The sequence below is a fragment of the Phacochoerus africanus genome, chromosome 15 (assembly GCF_016906955.1).
Source record: "Phacochoerus africanus isolate WHEZ1 chromosome 15, ROS_Pafr_v1, whole genome shotgun sequence".
NCBI classification, from domain to species: domain Eukaryota; kingdom Metazoa; phylum Chordata; class Mammalia; order Artiodactyla; family Suidae; genus Phacochoerus; species Phacochoerus africanus.
This window is the reverse complement of record NC_062558.1, coordinates 56617896-56639723: the sequence shown is the minus strand read 5'-3', so window position 1 is coordinate 56639723 and position 21828 is coordinate 56617896. Positions and strand designations below refer to the sequence as shown.

At 40.9% G+C, this 21828-nt stretch overlaps 1 protein-coding gene across 2 annotated transcripts in view; it reads left to right on the top strand.

The window, feature by feature from the left end:
* TBCE (tubulin folding cofactor E) overlaps nt 1-21828 on the top strand; it is an 84821-nt gene that overhangs the window by 3565 nt on the left and 59428 nt on the right. Inside the window, exons 2-3 of one of the 2 annotated variants that reach the window (XM_047759485.1) lie at nt 7079-7175; nt 17084-17217. In XM_047759485.1, the coding sequence (XP_047615441.1) occupies nt 17118-17217 (100 nt within the window). In that variant the 5' untranslated portion in view covers nt 7079-7175; nt 17084-17117. The remainder of the gene's footprint in view (nt 1-7078; nt 7176-17083; nt 17218-21828) is intronic. The other variant, XM_047759483.1, reaches the window with a different exon arrangement.

Here is a 21828-nt window from a genome sequence, read left to right as displayed (position 1 = left end):
GTTTGCTGTTTTTTAAGAGTAGCTGGAATGAATTTGCAGAGGAATGCTATGGGAAGATTTGGTGGTACTTGAGAGTGTGTAGAGAAAAGTCACTGATTGTTTTCTTAATTTTTTTTTTTTGTCTTTTTGCCTTTTCTAGGGCCGCTTCCCACGGCATATGGAGGTTCCCAGGCTAGGGGTCGAATTGGAGCTGTAGCTGCCAGCCTACGCCAGAGCCACAGCAATGAGGGATCTGAGCCGCATCTGCGACCTATATCACAGCTCACGGCAACGCTGGATCCTTAACCCACTGAGCAAGGCCAGGGATTGAACCCGCAACCTCATGGTTCCTAGTCGGATTCGTTAACCACCGCGCCACGATGGAACTCCTGTTTCCTTAATTTTATTAGTTCCCTTTCATGTAATTGTATCATAAAAACTGTGGGTTTGGTGTGGCTTTAAGTTACTGGTGCTTTAGAGAGAAGACATGTCTACACTCTCTTCAGAAATATCTGAAGGACCTACTTAAAATGACATGAGATAGTGCACTATGTGAGGGCTGAGGAGACTGGGAGTTTGCAGTGCAGCTTGGATCCAGGCTTTTACATTAGGTGGAAAGTACATAGAGGACAGTAGGGCATTATGCTGAGTGAGATATGCCGGTCACTAAAAGACTTACTGTGTGCTTCCCCTTCTGTGAGACACTGAGGGTTGTCACGTGAACAGAGATGGAAGGTAGGGGCTTTGGAGAGGAGTCTTGGGAGTTGTTTAATGGATATAGACTTACAGTTTTGCAAGAAGGAAAAGTTTTGGTCATGGGTGCACAACAATGGAAATGTAACTAATGTCACTGAACTGCACACTTAAAAATGGTTAAGATGATGGATTTTATGGTTTATGTGTTTTACCACAGTTAAATTTTTTTTTTCCTTTTCTTTTTGGTCACCCTACAGCATATGGAGTTCCTGGGCTAGGGATCAGATCCAAACCACAGTTATGACCTAAGCCACGGTTGCATCAAAGCCAGATCCTTAACTCACTCTGCCAGGCCTGGGATTGAACCTGTGTCTCAGTGCTCCAAAGATGCTGCAGTCTAGTTGTGCCACAGCAGGAACTCTGTACAGTTAAATTTCTTTTTATTTATTTTATTTTTGTCTTTTTAGGGCCCACCTGTGGCATAGGGGGTTCCCAAGATAGGGGTTGAATCTGAGCTGCAGCTGCTGGCCTACACCACAGCCACAGCAACACTGGATCCTTAACCCAATAAGCGAGGCCAGGGATTGAACCTGTGTCCTCATGGATACTAGTCAGGTTTGTTAACCACAGAGCCACAACAGGAACTCCTTAAATTTCTTTTCAAAAAGGACAGCAGATGGATTTGTTTAAAATTGGGCTATTAAATACTTGGAAGTTGTTACATTTTATGTGGTCATTTAAAAGCAAGCGAGGAGTTCCCTGGTGGCACAGCAGGTTAAGGTTCCAGTGTGGTCACTACTGAGGCTTAGGTTGCTGCTGTGGCTTGAGTTCAGTCCCTGGCCTGGGAACATCTCCCTGCCATGGGTGCAGCAAAAAAAAAAAAAAAAAAAGTAATGACATTTTGGCCCTCAAATGTTTAAAGGTATTCCCACATTCTTTAGTCTTCCAACATGAACTTCTAATCAGCGAAACCCTCTTAGATTTCCCTACCTAAAAAGCTTGTACTTTTAATTTCTGCTGCCTGTTATCATCAGCTTAACCTGGATATGGTTTCCACATGGTGTCTTCCTCACTCTTGACCCATCTGGCTATTCTCCATCACTGAATTTGATCCTAGCATTGCTCATTTTAGGTCTTAATTGTTTGCTGTTAGTTCTCTCTCCTAATTAAACTAAATTCTTTATAGGAGCATGCCTTCTATTTCAGAAAGGTTAACGAATGTCGGGACTCACAACTTTAAGCACCTGAACCAGGGGTACTACAGAGGGCTTCTAAGTCTCTGTGAAGTGTGTGTCCCACTGATACTGAGTTTTCTGCTTGACTGTGTCAGTGTGTGAATGAGACTTCAGACCTCAGGTCAATTATTTTGGTACACTTTTGAACAAGTGTCAGGAAAGATTAAGCAAAATCCACTTAGATAATAGAATTTATATAGAAAAACTTTTTTTCTCATGTTAATTCACGAAGTGCCAGTGTTCTTACCTTTTCTTTTGTGCATCAGACATTGTTTTGGATCTCTTGGCAGTGAAACAAGATAGGAAAGCTGGGAATTGAACCCTCCTATTGTAGCGGTAGGGTCACTGTGATTCAGCTTCCCCATATCAGCTACTGTTATTCTGAACTTGTGATGTATTTCTTTGGATTTGTGGAAATTGTTTCTTTTATCTAAATATAGACTTTAGGAGTTCCCATCATGGCTCAGTGGTTAATGAATCTGACTAGAAACCATGAGGTTGTGGGTTCTATCCCTGGCCTCGATCAGTGGGGTAAGGATCTGGTGTTGCGGTGGCTGTGGTGTAGGCCAGCGGCTACAGCTCCAATTTGACCCCTACCCTGGGAACCTCCATATGCCTCAGGAGTGGCCCAGGAAATGCCAAAAAGACAAAAAATAAAATAAAATAAAAAAAAGCAGGAGTTCCCGTCGTGGCACAGTGGTTAACGAATCCGACTAGGAACCATGAGGTTGTGGGTTCGGTCCCTGCCCTTGCTCAGTGGGTTAACGATCCGGCGTTGCCGTGAGCTGTGGTGTAGGTTGCAGACGCGGCTCGGATCCCGCGTTGCTGTGGCTCTGGCGTAGGCCGGGGACTACAGCTCCGATTCAACCCCTAGCCTGGGAACCTCCATATGCTGCGGGAGCGGCCCAAGAAATAGCAACAACAACAATAACAACAAAAGACAAAAAAAAAAGCAAAAAAAAAGACCTAAATAAATAAATACATATAGACTCTAATTTATGATCTTAATGGCTAACAAGTTTTCTATACATTGAACACATAGTAACTCATTTAATTCCTACAACAGCTCTGTGAAGTAGGTCCTGATATTATTCAGATAGGGAAACCGAGACACAGGATAAGTCATCCAGTGTCCCATAACTAGCATGTACAAGGAGAGGTAGAATTTCTGTACAGCTGGCTGGCTTCGTATAATGTCCGTATAACATTAAATAGCAAAAGATATGACCAGAGTTCTTATTTATTTTTCAGAGTTCTTTCAGTTGCAGGAGAAAGAAACCCAGTTCAAACTGATGTAAACACAGGTTTGGTGAATTTAGTGGTTCATTTCCCTGGACTAAAGAAAGGCTTTAGGGACAGCTGGATCAATTCTGTTTTCCCATTTGGCTTTATTTTCAGACAAATTTTTTTCTGCATTGTGGCAATGGTGTTCCTCAGCTATTCCAGGTTTAAGTGGTCCTATTGTTTTAAGGTTTTGGGAAAGAGAAAGATGAACCCTCTCTTCAAGGGACCAGGTTGTTGACCTAAAGCAAGGAGATAGCCAGCTATTTCCCCAGCAAAGTCGGATTTATTTGAAATCAGCAGAGAATTGCAGTTTGGTGTCTGCATCTATGGCAGGCCAAGTGCTAGCCAGGGAAGGAGAATGCTTTTATAGAGACAAGAGAAAATTAGAAGGGCTAAGGAAACGGAGCGTCTGTGGCTTTTTTTTTTTTTTTTTTTGTCTTTTTACCATTTCTTGGGCCGCTCCCAAGGCATATGGAGGTTCCCAGGCTAGGGGTCTAATCGGAGCTGTAGCCACTGGCCTACGCCAGAGCCACAGCAACGCGGGATCCGAGCAGCGTCTGCAACCTACACCACAGCTCACGGCAACGCCGGATCGTTAACCCACTGAGCAAGGGCAGGGACCGAACCCTCAACCTCTTGGTTCCTAGTTGGATTCATTAACCACTGCGCCACGACGGGACCTCCTTTTTTTTTTTTTTTTTTTTCTGTCTGTGGCTTTGCATTGGTTGAGGACTTGCAGGGTAACGAGTCTTTCTTCTTTGGTGAGTCTCCTGCACCAACAACAAACCATATGACTAAAAACAAATTATGCATTTTACAAAGTGCTTTCATTTTCCTTATCTTTTTTTAATTTAATTTCTTGTATTTTTAGGGCCACACCTGTGGTGTATGGACTTCCCTGGCTAGGGGTCGAATTGGAACTGCAGATGATGGCCTACACCACAGCAACAGCAACACCGGATCCTTAACCTACCACTGTGCCGGCCAGGGATCAACTCTGTGTCCTGGTGCTGCAAAGATGCCACCTATCCCATTGTGCCACAGTGAGAACTCCTTGTCTTTGTTTTCTTTGAATCCAGTGATGCCACGTATTAACCTTGATCTCTTTCCAGTCTTAATTTCTGGTGGTCACAATTTACCCACTGAGATATATTCCCTGCTATCTTTTATTCCTAATAAACATATATAGTAACTCAGATCCTGGCTTCTATCCTCCTTTCTTGTCTTCCTAGATGAAGATCAGCTTCATTCTAATATATTCTGCCTGTCATAGGAATTGGGAAAAATAGTTTTCAGTAAGAAACAAGAAAACGTGATTGAGAAGAATGGATGCTAAAATTTTATGGAGAGGGAAAATATTGCCTGTAAACCATTGAACTGAATGATGCTGGGAAGAGTGTGATAAGTAACCAAAGAAGTGGAGGAAGTAGCCAGAACTTCTATTGAGGAAGAGATACCGTAGCCAAAGGACAGTAACTGAACTTAGAGTCTTAAGGATTCTTTCTAGGAAAACATATGCAATACTGTGAATATCACTTAAATTTGCTGGGATAGGCTCACTATTTGAATGGAAATATATGTCTTTGTTCAGAACAATCCAATGTAAGATTTGTGAGATGGATTGTGTCTATCAGGACTATAATATACATATACACATTTGTTTGGAGCCAAGAGCATTGGCATTAGAGTGGAAAGCCTAAATGACAAAAGCAGTAAGAAGTGGAAGAGAATTATAGATCATGCTATAGATCATTAGGTAAGAAGGAGAATAAAGGAGTTCCCACTGTGGTGCAGTGGGATCAGCAGCGTCTTGGGGGTGCTGGGATGCAGGTTTGATCCCCAGGCTGGCACAGTAGGTTAAGGATCTGGTGTTGCTGTAGCTGCCACTTAGGTCACAGCTGTGGCTTGGATCTGATCACTGGTCTGGGAACTCCATATACTGTGGGGCGGCCAAAGAAGAAAAGAAAAAAATAAGATTATTGCTCTCCTAATACAGATTATAAAAGTGGCACAAAAATAATACAGAGTTGTGAAAGAAGATTTCAACCAACTTAAATTATGTTAGAAGCCCATTCTTTTCTAGGGGCAAGACCTGACTTTTTTTTTTTTTTTTTTTTAACCATTTACGTTTCTTGGAAGAGACAAAATGAAAGATTACTTTGGGGTTTTTTTGTGTGTTTTAGGACGGCACCTGTGGCATATGGCTAGGGGTCAAATCAGAGCCACAGCTGCCAGCCTATGACACAGCCACAACAACATGGGATTCAAGCCGTGTCTGTGACCTACACCACAGCTCGACGCAATGCTGGATGGATCCTTAACCCACTGACAAGGCCAGGGATCAAACCTACATTCTTGTGATACTAGTCGAGTTCGGTTCCCCTGAGCCACAGGGTAATTCCCACAAGATTCCTTTGGTTTGAAATCTCATTAATAAGACAGAAGAAATGCGCTAATTAGAGGACCCTGACATACTGTGGGAAAAGAAACTCTTATTTTTGATAGGCTTCCCAAACAAAATGTTGAATGTACTCAAACTGCTTCCTTGGGTATCAGGAAAGCATACTTTGAAAAAAATGAATTACCGTACTCTTAAGATTCAATGTCCCAGTTAAAACTTTGGGAATTAAATGTCTTTTGTTTTTTGTTTTTTGCTTTAAGGAGGTTCCCAGGCTAGGGGTCGAATCAGAGCTGCAGCTGCCGGCCTACACCACAGCCACAACAACGGGGGATCTGAGCCTCATCTGAGACCTACACCACAGCTCATGACAACGCCAGATCCTTAACCTACTGAGCAAGGCCAGGGATCAAACCCACAACCTCATAGTTCCTAGTTGGATTTGTTTTCACTGCGCTGATGCAGGAACTTCTGACGTGTGTGTGTGTGTGTATTTCCTTTTTTTTTTTTTTTATCTTTGTAGGGCCATACCCACGGCACATGGAGGTTCCCAGGCTGGGGTCGAATTGGAGCTGTAGCCACCAGCGTACATCAGAGCCACAGCAATGCAGGATCCAAGCTGCGTCTGCAACCTACACCACAGCTCATGGCAATGCCGGATCCTTAACCTGCTGAGCGAGGCCAGGGATTGAACCATGTCCTCATGAATCTTAGTCGGGTTCCTTAACTGCTGAGCCATGATGGGAACTCCCTCCTGACCTATACTTTTTAATTGTAGTAAAGTATGTAAAATTTTCTATCCTAACCATTTTTTTTGGCTGTTCCAGCACCCACGCAATGCAAAAGTTCCCAGGCCAGGACTGAAATCTGCAGCACAGCAGTAACCAGAACCACAGCAGTGATGATGCTGGATCCTTAATCTGCTGAGCCACCAGGGAACTCAATCTTAACCTCCCCCCTTCCCCCATTTTTGTTGGCTCCATGGGTTATGAAATTCCCAGGCCAGGGATCAGATCCAGGCCGCAGTTGGGACCACTCCACAGCTTCGGCAACACCAGGTCCTTTAAGCCACTGTGCTGAGCCAGAGATGGAACCTGCACCCTGGTGCTGCAGAGGCACCACCTATCCCATTGTGCCCCAGTGGGAACTCTTATCTTAACCATTTTTAATTAATTAATTTATTTATTTTTAGGGCCACATTCCTAGGCTAGGAGTTGAATCAGAGCTACAGCCACAACAACGTGGGATCTGAGCGGCATCTGTGTCCCATGCCACAGCTCATGGCAACGCTAGATCATTAACACACAGAGCGAGGCCAAGGATTGAACCCGAATCCTCATGGATACTAGCCAAATTTGTAACCTGCTGAGTCACTGCGGAAACTACAACCATTTTTAAATGTACAGTTTAGTAGTGTTTAGTACATTCATATTATTGCTCAACCACCAGCACCATCCATCTCCAGAGAACTCTCTTTATTTTGCAGAACTGAAACTCTGTTGCCATTTAGCCAGTTCCCTATTTCCCCCTCCCTGCAGCCATTGGCCATCACCATTCTGACTTTATGAAGTTGACTACTATAGGTATGTCTGTTTTTTTTTTAAACTCAATAAATTTTATTATATTTATAGTTTTATGTCAATCATCACAACCCAATTATACAGCATTTGCATCCCAAACCCCTAGCCCTTCCCTTCCTGCTCAACCTGAGTCTTTTGGTAACCATGAGTTTTTCAAAGTCTGTGAGTCAGCTTCTATTCTGTATCCTTTTTTTAGATTCCACATATAAGTGATAGCATATGTTTGTGTCTCACTGTCTAAGTTCACTTAGCATGATTATTTCTAGGTCCATCCACCTTGCTAAAAATGCCATTATTTCATTCCTTTTTGTGGCTGACTAATATTCCATTGTGTACATGTTCTACATCTTCTTTATCCACCCCTGTCAGTGGACATTTAGGTTGCTACCATGTCTTGGCTATTGTATATACTGCTGCAATACACATTGGGTACATACATCTTATCAAGTCATGGTTTTCTCTGGATAGATGCTCAGGAGTGGGATTGCTATGGTAATTCTATTTTTAGTGTTCTGAGGAATGTCCATACTGTTTTTCATAGTGGTTGCACCAGTTTACATTCCCACCAACAGTGTAAGAGGATTCCCTTTTCTCCACACCCTCGCTAGCATTTATTGTTTATAGACTTTTTTTTGGCTTTTTAAAAAATTTAATTAAATTAATTAATTATTATTTTTAATTTATTTTTTTCCCACTGTACAGCAAGGGGATCAAGTTATCCTTACATGCATATATTTTCCCCCCACCCTTTGTTCTGTTGCAATATGAGTATCTAGACATATTCTCAATTCTACTCAGCGGGATCTCCTTGTAAATCTATTCTGAGTTGTATCTGATAAGCCCAAGCTCCCGATCCCTCCCACTCCCTCCCTCTCCCATCAGGCAGCCACAAGTCTTTTCTCCAAGTCCATGATTTTCTTTTCTGTGGAGATGTTCATTTGTGCTGGATATTAGATTCCAGTTATAAGTGATATCATATGGTATTTGTCTTTGTCTTTCTGGCTCATTTCAGTATGAGATTCTCTAGCTCCATCCATGTTGCTGCAAATGGCATGATGTCATTCTTTTTTATGGCTGAGTAGTATTCCATTGTGTATATATACCACATCTTCCTAATCCAATCATCTGTCGGTGGACATTTGGGTTGTTTCCATGTCTTGGCTATTGTGAATAGTGCTGCAATGAACATGCAGGTGCATGTGTCTCTTTTTAGTACAGTTTTGTCCGGATATATGCTCAAGAGTGGGATTGCGGGGTCATATGGAAGTTCTATGTATAGATTTCTAAGGTATCTCCAAACGCTTCTTCATAGTGGCTGTACCAGTTTACATTCCCACCAACAGTGCAGGAGGGTTCCCTTTTCTCCACAACCCCTCCAGCACTTGTTATTTGTGGACTTATGAATGATGGCCATTCTGACTGGTGTGAGGTGATATCTCATGGTAGTTTTGATTTGCATTTCTCTTATAACCAGCGATGTTGAGCATTTTTTCATGTGTTTGCTGGCCATCTGTATATCTTCCTTGGAGAACAGTCTATTCAGGTCTTTTGCCCATTTTTCCATTGGTTGATTGGCTTTTTTGCTGTTGAGTTGTATAAGTTGCTTAAATATTCTAGAGATTAAGCCCTTGTCAGTTGCATCATTTGAAACTATTTTCTCCCATTCTGTAAGTTGTCTTTTTGTTTTCTTTTGGGTTTCCTTTGCTGTGCAAAAGCTTTTCAGTTTGATTAGGTCCCACTGGTTTATTTTTGCTCTTATTTCGATTGCTTTGGGAGACTGACCTGAGAAAATATTCATGATGTTGATGTCCGAGAGTGTTTTGCCTATGTTTTCTTCTAGGAGTTTGATGGTGTCCTGTCTTACATTTAAGTCTTTCAGCCATTTTAAGTTTACTTTTGTGCATGGTGTGAGGGTGTGTTCTAATTTCATTGCCTTGCATGCAGCTGTCCAGGTTTCCCAGCAATACTTGCTGAATAGACTTTCTTTTTCCCATTTTATTTATTTATTTTATTTATTTATTTATTTATTTTGTCTTTTTGCTATTTCTTTGGGCCGCTTCCGCGGCATATGGAGGTTCCCAGGCTAGGGGTCCAATCGGAGCTGTAGTCCCCGGCCTACACCAGAGCCACAGCAACACGGGGTCCGAGCCTCGTCTGCAACCTACACCACAGCTCACGGCAACGCCAGATCGTTAACCCACTGAGCAAGGGCAGGGACCGAACCCTCAACCTCTTGGTTCCTAGTCGGATTCGTTAACCACTGTGCCACGACGGGAACTCCTCTTTTTCCCATTTTATATTCTTACCTGAAAACTATCGGCCAATATCTTTTTTGCTTTTTAGTGCTGCAGCATATGGAGGTCCCAGGCTAGGGAGTCCAATCAGAGCTACAGCTGTTGGCCTATGCCACAGCCACAACAATGCCATTATTCATAGGAAAAAGTAAAAATTACTTATTCTGAAAATATTCGTACAACTCAGGTATATACGTTAATAAGTGAAAGTATTCTTTCTCTTATCCCATTCCTCCTCTATCTGAATGACAGGAATACATACCCTGACTGACAGTGTATTTTGATTTCAGTGAAACATTTCACAAAGTTGATGACATTCTTGAATGTGAGCTGGATGGTTAGGAAGGCTTTTAACTAAAAAGTTTTACCCATGGGCTTCTGTCTTTGACCAGAGTTTTATATTCTTTTTTGTCTTTGTTTTTAGAAAAATTGAACAGTACAGAGCTAGGAGAAATGGTTAATATATTGAGTTATCGGATGTTTAATATATATAAATGTAAAGTCCTGCATTTATAATATTATTATGTGTTAACTTTTACCTGAAAATTTAGTTATACAAGTCCTGGATAGAGAAGAGCAATTTGAAAGCTCTTGATGAGAAATAGGTAAACAAGTAGATTTTCCTTTCGTGCCAGTGTCAACAGTTACCCTTTTTCTGATGGACAGTTTGGCAATGCCTTTCTGGAATCTTAAACATATTTATTTACTTGGAATTGTTTCAAGACTTTTTCCCGAGGAACTATTTCAAAGGACAGTAGAAATTTAGAAATGAAAGATGTTTTATTTTTTATTTTTATTTTTGTCTTTTTGGGGCTGCACCTGTGGCATACTAAAGTTCCCAGGGTAACAAAAAGACAAAAAAAAAAAAAAGAGACTGTGCTCAATAGATATTAAAAAAAACAAAACAAAACAAAAAACACCTTTATTCTGGAGTTCCCGTTGTGGCTCAGTGGTTAACGAATCTGACTAAGAACCATGAGGTTGAGGTTCGATCCCTGGCCTCACTCAGTGGGTCAAGGATCCGGCGTTGCCGTGAGCTGTAGTGTAGGTTGCAGACGCGGTTTGGATCCTGCGTTGCTGTGGCTGTGGCGTAGGCCGGTGGTTACAGTTCCGATAGACCCCTAGCTTGGGAACCTCCATATGCTGCGGATGCAGCCCTAGAAAAGACAAAAAAAAAAAAAAAGAAAAAAAAGTTCCCAGGCTAGGGGTTGAATCGGAGCTGCGGTTGCTGGCCTACACCACAGCCATAACAACACAGGATCCGAGCCACATCTGTGACCTACACCAAACTCATGGCAATGCCGGATTCTTATTAACTCACTGAGTGAGGCCAGGGATTGAATCTGCCTTCTCATGGATACTGGTTGGGTTCATTACCACTGACCCAAGACAGGAACTCCTGAAAGATGTTTTTAGTTGTTTTCTTTGGGGTAGTAAACAATGAAAATACTACAATAGAGAAATGATTAATTATTGATATCTAGCTTTGAAGTGATTAATATGATTCTGTGGCTGTATGAAAAGTTTATAGAATGCTAAAAGAAGAACAGAAATTATATAGCTAATTTCTCTTGTTATAAAATTCTATTTATGTATTAATGAAAATTGAGAGGATGTTTAGGACTATTAAAAACTTTTTTAGGGTGTTGTAATTATAGTAAAATTTAAACATTTTAATTTGATGATCAGAAAGTGATAGTAACTCAAGAATGTCTATGTAGTTTATTTTTATTTATTTTTTGTCTTTTCTCGGGCCACACCCTTAGCATATGGACATTCCCAGGCTAGGGGTCGAATCGGAGCTACAGCTGCTGGCCTACACCACAGCCACAGCTATGCCAGATCCAAGCTGCTTCTGTGACCTACACCACAGCTCACAGCAATGCTGGATCCTTAACTGACTGAGCGAGGCCAGGGATCGAACCCACAACGTCATGGTTTGTAGTCAGAATCGTTAACCACTGAGCCACGATGGGAACTCCTATTTAGTTGATTTCATTGAAATCTTAATAGCAAGCAACAGTCTTTCCTGTGAAAAGGGGGAAAAGTGAATGCAATATTGGGCTAATTATTAGATGTATGACCTTCAGACCATTGAACCACACACAGGACAAGTCACATTTGGACTGTGTTTTTCAGTTTTAGGTGTTGTACTTTAAGAAAAGAAACAATAAGTGAATTATGGAGAAGACCTTGGAATTCACATGAGGATGATTTATGGAGCTGGGAATATTTACCATGCTAAAGAGTTTAAGAGGTGGCAACAGGAAGAGGAGAGAGGAGAAATAATGATGACATGCAAGTATTTAAATGTCAGCTAGGGGAGTTCCTGCTGTGGTGCAGTGGGTTAATGATCTGGCTTGTCTCTGTGGTGGTACTGGTTAGATCACTGGCTTGATTCAGTGGGTTAAAGGAGCTGGTGTTTGGCATTGCCACAACTGCAGAGTAGGTCTCAGATTCAGTCTCTGCTCTGGGAACTTCCATGTGCTGAGGGTGCAGCTGTATTTAAAGAAAAAGAAGAAAAGCCTGAGGTCAATGGGGAAGAGAGGCTTTTATCTGCCAAATAGTTTATTGAATTCTCACAAGAACTGGCTTTTCTCATAACAAGTATTAGGAAAGAAGTAATAAAAAAATAAATGTCATCTGGGAAAGGGGAATGGTTTGACTATAGCTGCAGAGGGAGTACTAAAATCAGTTTGTGGAAATGATAGGGTGGCATATTTCATCTCTTTTTAAAGATCATGTAACAAGTGGAGTCACCCAAAAATTAATTGAGCTATCGCAGAGTTCCTGTCGTGGCTCAGCAGTTAACGAATCTGACTAGCATCCTTGAGGACACAGGTTCGATCCCTGGCCTTGCTCAGGTTAAGGATCCAGCGTTGCCGTGAGCTGTGGTGTAGGCTGCAGATGCACCTCGGATCCTGCGTTACTGTGGCTGTGGTGTAGGTCAGCAGCTACAGCTTGGATTTGACCCCTAGTCTGGGAACCTCCATATGCTGAGAGTGTGGCCCTAAAAAGCCAAAAAAAAAAAAAAATTTGGCTATCTTAGTTAGTGAACATGTAATATTTTACTTATTTTGTTTTTTTGTTTTTGTTTTTTGTATTTATGACTCAATGAATTTATTACATTTATAGTTGTGCAATGATCATCACAATCCAATTTTATAGGATTTCCAACCCACAACCCCAGCGTATCCCCCCACCCCCCAAACTGTCTCCTTTGGAGACCCTAAGTTTTTCAAAGTCTGTGAGTCAGTATCCGTTCTACAAAGAAGTTCATTCTGTCCTTTTTTCAGATTCTACATGTCAGTGAAAGCATTTGATGTTGGTGTCTCATTGTCTGACTGACTTCACTTAGCATGATAATTTCTAGGTCCATCCATGTTGCTAAGAATGCCAGTATTTTGTTCTTTTTAATGGCTGAGTAATATTCCATTGTGTATATGTACCACATCTTCTTGATCCACTCCTCTGTTGATGGACATTTAGGTTGTTTCTATGTCTTGGCTATTGAAAATAGTGCTGCAATGAACATTGGAGTACAAGTGTCTTTGCGAGTCATGGCTTTCTCTGGATAGATGCCCAGGAGTGAAATTGCTGGATCAAATGGTAGTTCTATTTTTAGTTTTCTGAGGAATCTCCACGCTGTTTTCCATAGTGGTTGCACCAATTTACATTCCCACCAACAGAGTACTAGGATTCCTTTTTCTCCACACCCTCTCCAGCACTTACTGTTTGTAGACTTTTTGATGATGGCCATTCTGGCTGGTGTAAGGTGGTACCTCAGAGAGGTTTTGATTTGCATTTCTCTAATGATGAGTGATGTTGAACATCTTTTCACGTGTTTTTTGACCATCTGTATGTCTTCTTTGGAGCATTGTCTGTTTAGATCTGCCCATTTTTTGATGGGGTTGTTTGTTTTTTTGGTACTGAGCTGCAGAAGGTATTTATAAATTTTGGAGGTGAATCCCTTGTCAGTCAATTCATTTGCAAATATTTCTCCCATTCTGTGGGTTTTTTCATTTTGTTTAGGGTTTTCTTGGCTGTGCAGAAACTTTTAAGTTTAATTAAGTCCCATTTGTTTATTTTTGTTTTTGTTGTCATTACTCTAAGAGGTGGATCTGAGAAGATGTTGCTGTCTGTTGTTTATGTCAGAGAGTGTTTGGCCTATGTTTTCCTCTAAGAGTTTTATAGTGTCTGGTCTTATATCTAGGTCTTTAATCCTTTTTTTTTTTTTTGTCTTTTGTTGTTGTTGTTGTTGTTGCTATTTCTTGGGCCGCTCCCGTGGCATATGGAGGTTCCCAGGCTAGGGGTCTAATCGGAGCTGTAGCCACCGGCCTACGCCAGAGCCACAGCAACGCGGGATCCGAGCCGCGTCTGCAACCTACACCACAGCTCACGGCAACGCCGGATCGTTAACCCACTGAGCAAGGGCAGGGACCGAACCCGCAACGTCATGGTTCCTAGTTGGATTCGTTAACCACTGCGCCACGACGGGAACTCCCCATTTTGAGTTTATTTTTGTGTATGGTGTTAGGGAGTGTTCTAATTTCATTCTTCTACATGTGGCTGTCTGGTAATATTTAAATAAAAGGCTTAAAACCAAGGCTGGCACCCAGATGAACCTAACCAGGAACAGTGACATGCAGCACGTTTAGGCATTAGGAGCAGGCCCAGTGGAGGCAACTAGAGAAAATCTAACTGGTTGAGCAACTGACTTCAGGATGGTATGACTAGCCACTAACATGGGGGTATCAAAGTGATGGTATTAGAAACAGGCCATGGAAGTGGAGCAATAACTGGCATCAAGTAGGTCTAAGTACAGGATACAGTGACTCTTGGGTGACTGCCCATAGGGAGAGGGAACCGAGGAATAGGTTACCAAGACAAGGGTCCAGTTTCTAGACCTCACAGAAGGTCACAGTATCAAGAAACAAGTATTAGAAGTGTTAAAAGACTAGACAGGATCATCAAAAAATACTGACATCTGAGTTTCCTGTTGGGTCAGCAGGTTAAGGATCTGGCATTGCCACTGCTGTGGCTCTGGTTACTGCTGTTGTAGCACAGGTTCAGTCCCTGGCTTGGGAACTTTCACACACCATGGGTATAGCCAAAAAAAAAAAAATGATGCAGAGGTAATTAATAACCTTAGACACCATATACCTAATTATCTCAGGCCTGTGGGCATGACACGCAGGTGGGAAAGAAGAGAATTGTTACCAGACACCAAATAGGATCGAGCATGTGAAGGAAATAATTCAGAAGTTACTTATATATGTTAAAGGAAAATGAGAATGCTTCCTAATGTCTTCTCTCTTCACTTCTAGTATTATACTGCTTGGTTTCCTGCTCACCAAGCTGACCACTGCCTAGGTCTTCTCATCAAGCCATTGATCTCCAAGGTGGTCCCCTTAGACTGAGCCCTGGCCAGAGCTGCAGACTAATTGTAGGGAGTGGTTACAAGTTTCTGGGTTTGGATAACTCCAGGCACTCTGGTTTGTGGAACCAAGATTCAGCCTGCTACTTTAACTGCTTGTAGGAATGGTGCTCAACTGTGGTCTTAATAGTTTTTCTCCTCAGGGACCGGAACTTTGCATCTGAACATGGGCTTGTGAGTAGGGCCCTACATGTTGACCAGACCTCTTAGCTGCTGACTCTGTGTCTGGACTTATCAAAACATGGCTTCCCCACACCTGCCCTGACCCTCCTGTTGACTTCATCATCAAATTATCTGAACTGTTTTGACTTTTCCCACCAAGTTGAGGCTCCTAGAGGAGTTCCCTTTTGCTTTTCAACCCTGCTGGGCAAGTTTAGGTCTAGATGTTGGCTCCTTCCTGACTCTCATATGTTTACATATGTAAAAACATCAAAATTCAGCCCCTTTTTGAAATAAGAATTAGGGAAAATGTTTTTATGAGAAACCAGAGAATCTAATTGAGAGAACCCATTATGAAACTTGGTAAGAGATAAAAATGCTCTTATTTTGTTTTACGGGGATAGCAGGTCAAATGTGACACAGACAGCTCTAATAATACAGGAAATGTCTACTGTTTCTTTCAAAAAGGGGAGTTCCCATTGTGGCCCGGTGGGATAAGAATCTAGCATAGTGTCCATGAGGTTGCAGTTTTGATCCCTGGGCTTGCTCAGTGGTAAAGGATCAGGTGTTGACACAAGCTGTGGCATAGGTCGTAGATGTGGCTGGGATCTGGTGTTTTTGTTGCTGTAGCGTAGGTCTCAGCTGCAGGTCTGATTCAACTACTAGCCCAGGAATTTCCGTATGACACAGGTGTGGCTGTAAAACGAAAAAACAAAACAAACAAGCAAACAAAAAACCAAAAGTGTGATTTTAGGAGTTCCTTGGTGGCTCAGCAGGTTAAGGATCTGGCGTTATCACTGCTGTGGCTTGTGTTACTGTTCTAGCATGGATTCAGTCCCTGGCATTGGAGCTTCTGTGTGCTGCAAATGCAGCCAAAAAATTTATTTTGATTTTTTATCCTAAGAAGATGTGATTAGCAGTGTATATTTTTCTAATTTTGTGCAATATGGTAATATTGTTATTGGAGAAAAGTACTTTCTCCTGTAACTTATGGTCTTTTCAAAATCCTTGCACTGCAACATTGCTGACTTTTTATAATGGAAGCTAGGTTTCATTTTGACAAAGATGAGGTACAGTGGAGAACTGTATTTGTGTTAGCAGAAAGAACACAAAGGTTTTAAGCCCTAGTCTCATAGCATCTGATGCTGTTGCTCCTTTATTCCTACTGACCTTGGATTCTAAGACACCGGGGGTCTGGTTTTCACTTTATCTTTTCTGGCTTTTCCTCCTAACTCTTTTGTAGGGTTTTTTTCTCCTCTCCCTTTTGAGTATTTTCTCAGAGTTCTCTCAATGATTCAGTGATCCTTTTTTTTTTTTTCTTTTCTTTTTTCTTTTTGTTGTTCCCTTGGCATGCAGAAGTTCCCAGGCCAGGTATTGAACCTGTGTCATAGCAGCGACCTGAGCCACAGCAGTGACAACACCAGATCCTTAACCCACTGAGCCACCAAGGAACTCCAGTGGTTTTTCTTTTTTCTTTTCCTTTCCTTTTCTTTTGGCTGTGCCCTGGGAAGTTTCTGGGCCAGGGATTGAACCTGTGCCACAGCAGTGACAACACCAGGTCCTTAACCTGCTGAGCCACCAGGGGACTCTAAAAAATGTATTTGATTTTCAAACATAGTTAAACAGTAAAATAAGAATCAGTTATGAGAGTCTAGTACATAAACCTTTAGGTTCTTCTGTTCACCAAAATATAAAAACTAAATTGGTCAGAAGCATTGACTTCATGAATACCTAAATGAAGTTTTTGTTTTTGGCTGTGTCACAGCAGTAACTAGAGCCACAGCAGTGACAACGCAATTTAAAAAAAATATATATTATATATATATTTTTTTTATTTCTTTCTTTATTTTTATCATTTATTGATACATTTTTCTACTGTACAGCATAGTGACCCAGTTACAAATACATGTATACATTCTTTTTTCTCACATTAAGTGTTCCATCATAAGTGACTAGACAGAGTTTTGTATTTTTTTAAAGAATTTTACTGAAATCTTGCCATTGTTGTGTTTTCTTCCTAGATTTCCTCATAGTTTGGATTCTGGCTATGTTATAATGAATGACACTTCGACATCAGATGTCACTGGTCGGAGAGTTGAAGTTAATGGAGAACATGCAACTGTGCGTTTTTCTGGCATTGTCCCTCCTGTGGCAGGTAATTTATGGCCGTGTGTGTGTGTGTGTGTGTGTGTGTGTGTGTGTATTTTCCAGTTGTTTCTGGGTCACCTTCCCAATAGCGCTTTATACCACCAATTTTTAGGAAACTAATAGCTAAGTTATATTAGCCTCTGATATATAGTTGTTTAATTTTGGTTACAATACACTGTGGTATCTATAGTTTTATTTGAGTATACACTTATCTAATTATTTAGTGTTGCTATTTTATATTTAGTCAATCTTAAAGTATCTTCTGAGTAAACTTTAAACAATAATAAAAAATCTAGGAGTTTCTGTCATGGCGCAGCAGAAATGAATCCAACTAGGAACCATGAGGTTCTGGGTTCCATCCCTGGCCTTGTTCAGTGGGTTAAGGATCTGGCATTACCGTGAGCTGTGGTGTAGGTTGCAGACGTGGCTTGTATTTGCCGTTGCTGTGGCATAGGCCAGCAGCTGTAACTCCGATTCGACACCTAGCCTGGAAACCTCCATATGATGCAGGTGCAGCCCTAAAAGAAAAACAAAAAAAAGGAAGAAAAAAAATCTAGAATTCCCATAATCCTAAACTCAAAAATGAAGTAATTTTTTGCAGTTTCTTGTCATAAATCCATGTGTATTTAATTAGTTTGTTATAAATACAGGAGTTCCTGTCATGGTGCAGTAGAAGCGAATCCGACTAGGAACCATGAGGTTTCGGGTTTGATCCCTGGCCTTGATCAGTGGGTTAAAGATCTGGCGTTGCCATGAGCTGTGGTGTAGGTCGCAGACTCAGTTCAGATCTGGTGTGGTTGTGGCTGTGGTGTTGGCTGGCGGCTATAGCTCTGACTAGACCCCTAGCCCAGGAACCTCCATATGCTGCGGGTGCGGCCCTAAAAAAAGACAAAAATAAAATAAATTGATATAAATACAATTTTGTGTTACCATTTTTCACTTATGGTTTGGTATATATTTATGTGCATTTCTATAGCATTATTTTACTTGTGTTTCCATTTTTATTGATATATAATTGACATTAGTATCAGGTTTATAACATAATGATTCAATATTTTTAATTATTGCAAAATGATAACCACAGAAAGTCTGTCCAACATCCATCACCACACATATTTACACATTTTTTTCTTTTGATGAGATTTTAAGATCTGTTCTCTTGGAGTTCTCATTGTGGCTCAGTGGTAATGAACTCGACGAGTATCAATGAGGATGAGGGTTTGATCCATAGCTTTGCTCAGTGAGTTAAGGATTTGTCGTTGCTGTGAGCTGTGGTGTAGGTCACAGATGTGGCTTGGATCTCACATTGCTATGGTTGTGTTATAGACCAGCAGCGACGGCTCCATTTCCACCCCTAGCCTGGGAACTTCCATGTGCCTTGGGTGTGGCCCTAAAAAGACAAAAAAAAAAAAAAAATCTACTCTTTTAGCAATTTTTAAATACACAATGCTCTTCACCATACTATACTGTAATAGTATACTATATGTATAGTGTGTGTGTGCGTGTGTGTGTGTGTATATATATGATAAAGAACTATAGTCCCCATGCTGTATGTTACATCTCTAGGACTTAATGCTAGAAGTTTATACCTTTTGACCCCTTTTACCCATTTTACCCACCCCCCTATCTTCTACCTCTGATACCACTAGTCTGATCTTTTCTTTGTATCCTTGTATTTTTTTCCCCCCTTTCTTTCCTTTTCTTTTCTTTTTTTAAAGATTCCACATACAGGAGTTACCTTTGTGGCTTAGTGGAAACCAGTCTGACTAGTATCCATGAGCAGGTAGGTTCGATCCCTGGCTTCGCTCATTGGGTTTAAGGATCTGGCATTGCTCTAAGTTGTAGTGTAGGTCGCAGGTGCAGCTCAGATCTGGGGTTGCTGTGGCTTTGGCCAGCAGCTACAGCTCCAATTTGACCCGTAGCCTGGGAACCTCCATATGCTGCAAGTGCAGCCCTTAAAAAAAAAAAAAAAAGATTCCACATACAAGCGATACAAGTGAGATCATACAGTATTTGTCTTTCTCTGACTTATTTCACAGTATAATGCTCTCAAGGTCTGCCCAGGTTAAGATTTCCTTCCTGTTTATGGCTGAATGCAACTCCATTGTATATATGTATGACATCTTCTTTATCCATTCATCTATCCATGGACACTTTAGTTGCTTCCATGTCTTGGCTCTGTAAGTAATGCTGCAGTAAACATGGGGTGCAGCTATCTTTTCAAGTTAGTGGTTTTGTTTCCTTTGGATAATAACTCAGAAGTGTAGCTGTGGGTCCTATGATACTTTTTCTTCCCCCCATGGTACTTTTAATTTTTTTGAGAAATCTCCATACTGTTTTCCATAATGGCTGCACCAATTTACATTCCTACCAACAGTGTGCAAGGGTTCCCGTTTCTCCGTAGCCCTGTCATCACTTGTTATTTCTTGTCTTTTTGATAATAGCATTTCTTTTTGATAATAGCATTTCTAACATATGTGAGGTAACAGCTGATTGTGGTTTTGATTTGCATTTACCTGATGATTAGTGAATGTTGAGCATCTTTTCATGTACCTGTTGGCCAATCTGTATGTCTCCTTTGGAAAAAGGTCTCTTTAGAGCTTCTGCACAATTTTAAATCAGATTTTGTTTTTCTATTGAGTTGTGTGAATTCTTTATATGTTTTGGATATTAACCCCTTGTCAGATATATGATTTGCAGATATTTCTCCCATCTGATACGTTGCCTTTTCATTTTGTTGGTTTCCCTTGTATTTCTTAATGGTTACATTTAGAATAGTACATATTTTGTTTAATCATTCCTCCTTTTTAGACAATAATGTAGTTTTTTACTTTTGTAAATAAATAACAGTATAATAGACTTACTTATTATATGTCTTAGTCAAGCAACAAATATTTAAATATCTTCCGTGTATTAGGAATGGGCCTGAATTAATACAGAGGGATTCAGTGATAAACTTACACCACAGGGTCTCAAAGTGTGGTCCCTGATCAGTGTCAGCATCACTTGGTTACTTGTTAGAAATGCTGATTCTTGGGCCTTATCTCAGAACTACTGAATCAGAGACTCTGGAGGTGGGGCCCAGCGATCTAGGTTTTTAAGAAGCCCTCCAGGGTATTTTACCAAGTTCACTACAGTTTAAGAACCACTGAACTAGATAGATACAGACTCCATCTTCATGGGCCCACGATTTACCAGGATGTTTAGTATGGAGAGGGTTCCTCCCTTTTTTGACTTGGATTATTGGTAAATTGGAAGAGAAAGTAACATTTAAAGTCAGATGATAAGCAGTGTTAATTGCTGATTAAGCAAGCATTGTGTACCAGGTGCTTTTACATATGCCCTCCACTTTGAACAGGAACATTATTACAACTCTAAAGTTAAAATAGCAATTCTAAATGTAGATATTATTTGTCCCACTTTTATAGATGAGAAGACCAAGACTCAGGTCTCAAAGCTTTCTTACAGAGAGCAGGGATTTGAATCTGTGCTTTAGAGCCCAGACACTTTCTATTCTCTTGCTTCTCAATAATATGAATATTTTAGATTCTTGATATGTATATTGCAAAGTTGCTATCTGAAAGTATTGCATCAGTGTCCAGGTCTTGGAAATGTTTAATGCCCCAGTTCTCTGGGTAACACACTGTGATGGAGTTTCACTGTTTGGAAGTGTATTGTTCAGAAAGTGTGTTAGGCAGTTGAGATTCCCATACAAGGGAAGGGAAGGGAAGGGAGCTGGATTGGGCAGAGGGGGATGTTGGGCTGTAATGTAGTCTAAACAAAGGTTTCAGCTGACCCTGTAGAGTAACTGAAAATAGGATGGCTCTTCAGAGTCTTTCCTAGTTGAGGTGTGATGATCTATCATTGGGTTCTGGTTGCCCTAGGAAGGAGGTTTGCACAGGAGCAAGGTGGTTTTTTCAATGGAGACAATTCTAAAAGCTGGCCCACAGTTGAGTGCTAACTGCCAAAAGCCAGTACTCCCAGCAGCTGGGGCGGAATACGATCCAATTTCTAAAGGCAAATTGGAGTGGCCCATCACAAATAGAATAATTTAGATGGGAGCTATTTAATGGTAGTTTAGCAAATACAATACATATTTGCTGTTACAAATTATTTATTAAATTGCCTGTGAGTTTGACACTTTCTTCAAGTATGTATTATCAGGCAGTTTTTCTTCCCTGAAAATTATAATTCTGTAAAGCAGGAGCTGCTGTGCACTTTCAATTTTAATTTAAATTGTGTATAATTTATTAGTTATAGCATTGTGTGGGGGCATTCTGTTACTTCAGTTGGTGCTACTTTTGTTTTTCTTTTATTAGAGATCGATCATCTGTGGGGTTGATACAAAGATGCAGAGAAATTGAGCACAGATTTAGTATTTACTCTTGGGGTTACTGCAGTGGATGTTGTTATTGAGCTGTTGTGACAACTAAATGAGTTAAAGGATTAAATGCGCTTAGACCAGTTACTGGTGCATGCTGAGCACATAGAATGGTGGCATCTAGAACTCCGAATGCCTAGTATGTGCTCACTATGTTTGTTGAGTGACTGAATGATGTCACACATCCAGTGAGATAGACAGCATTATTCCTGTTTTCTGGATGAGGAAACTGAAAGG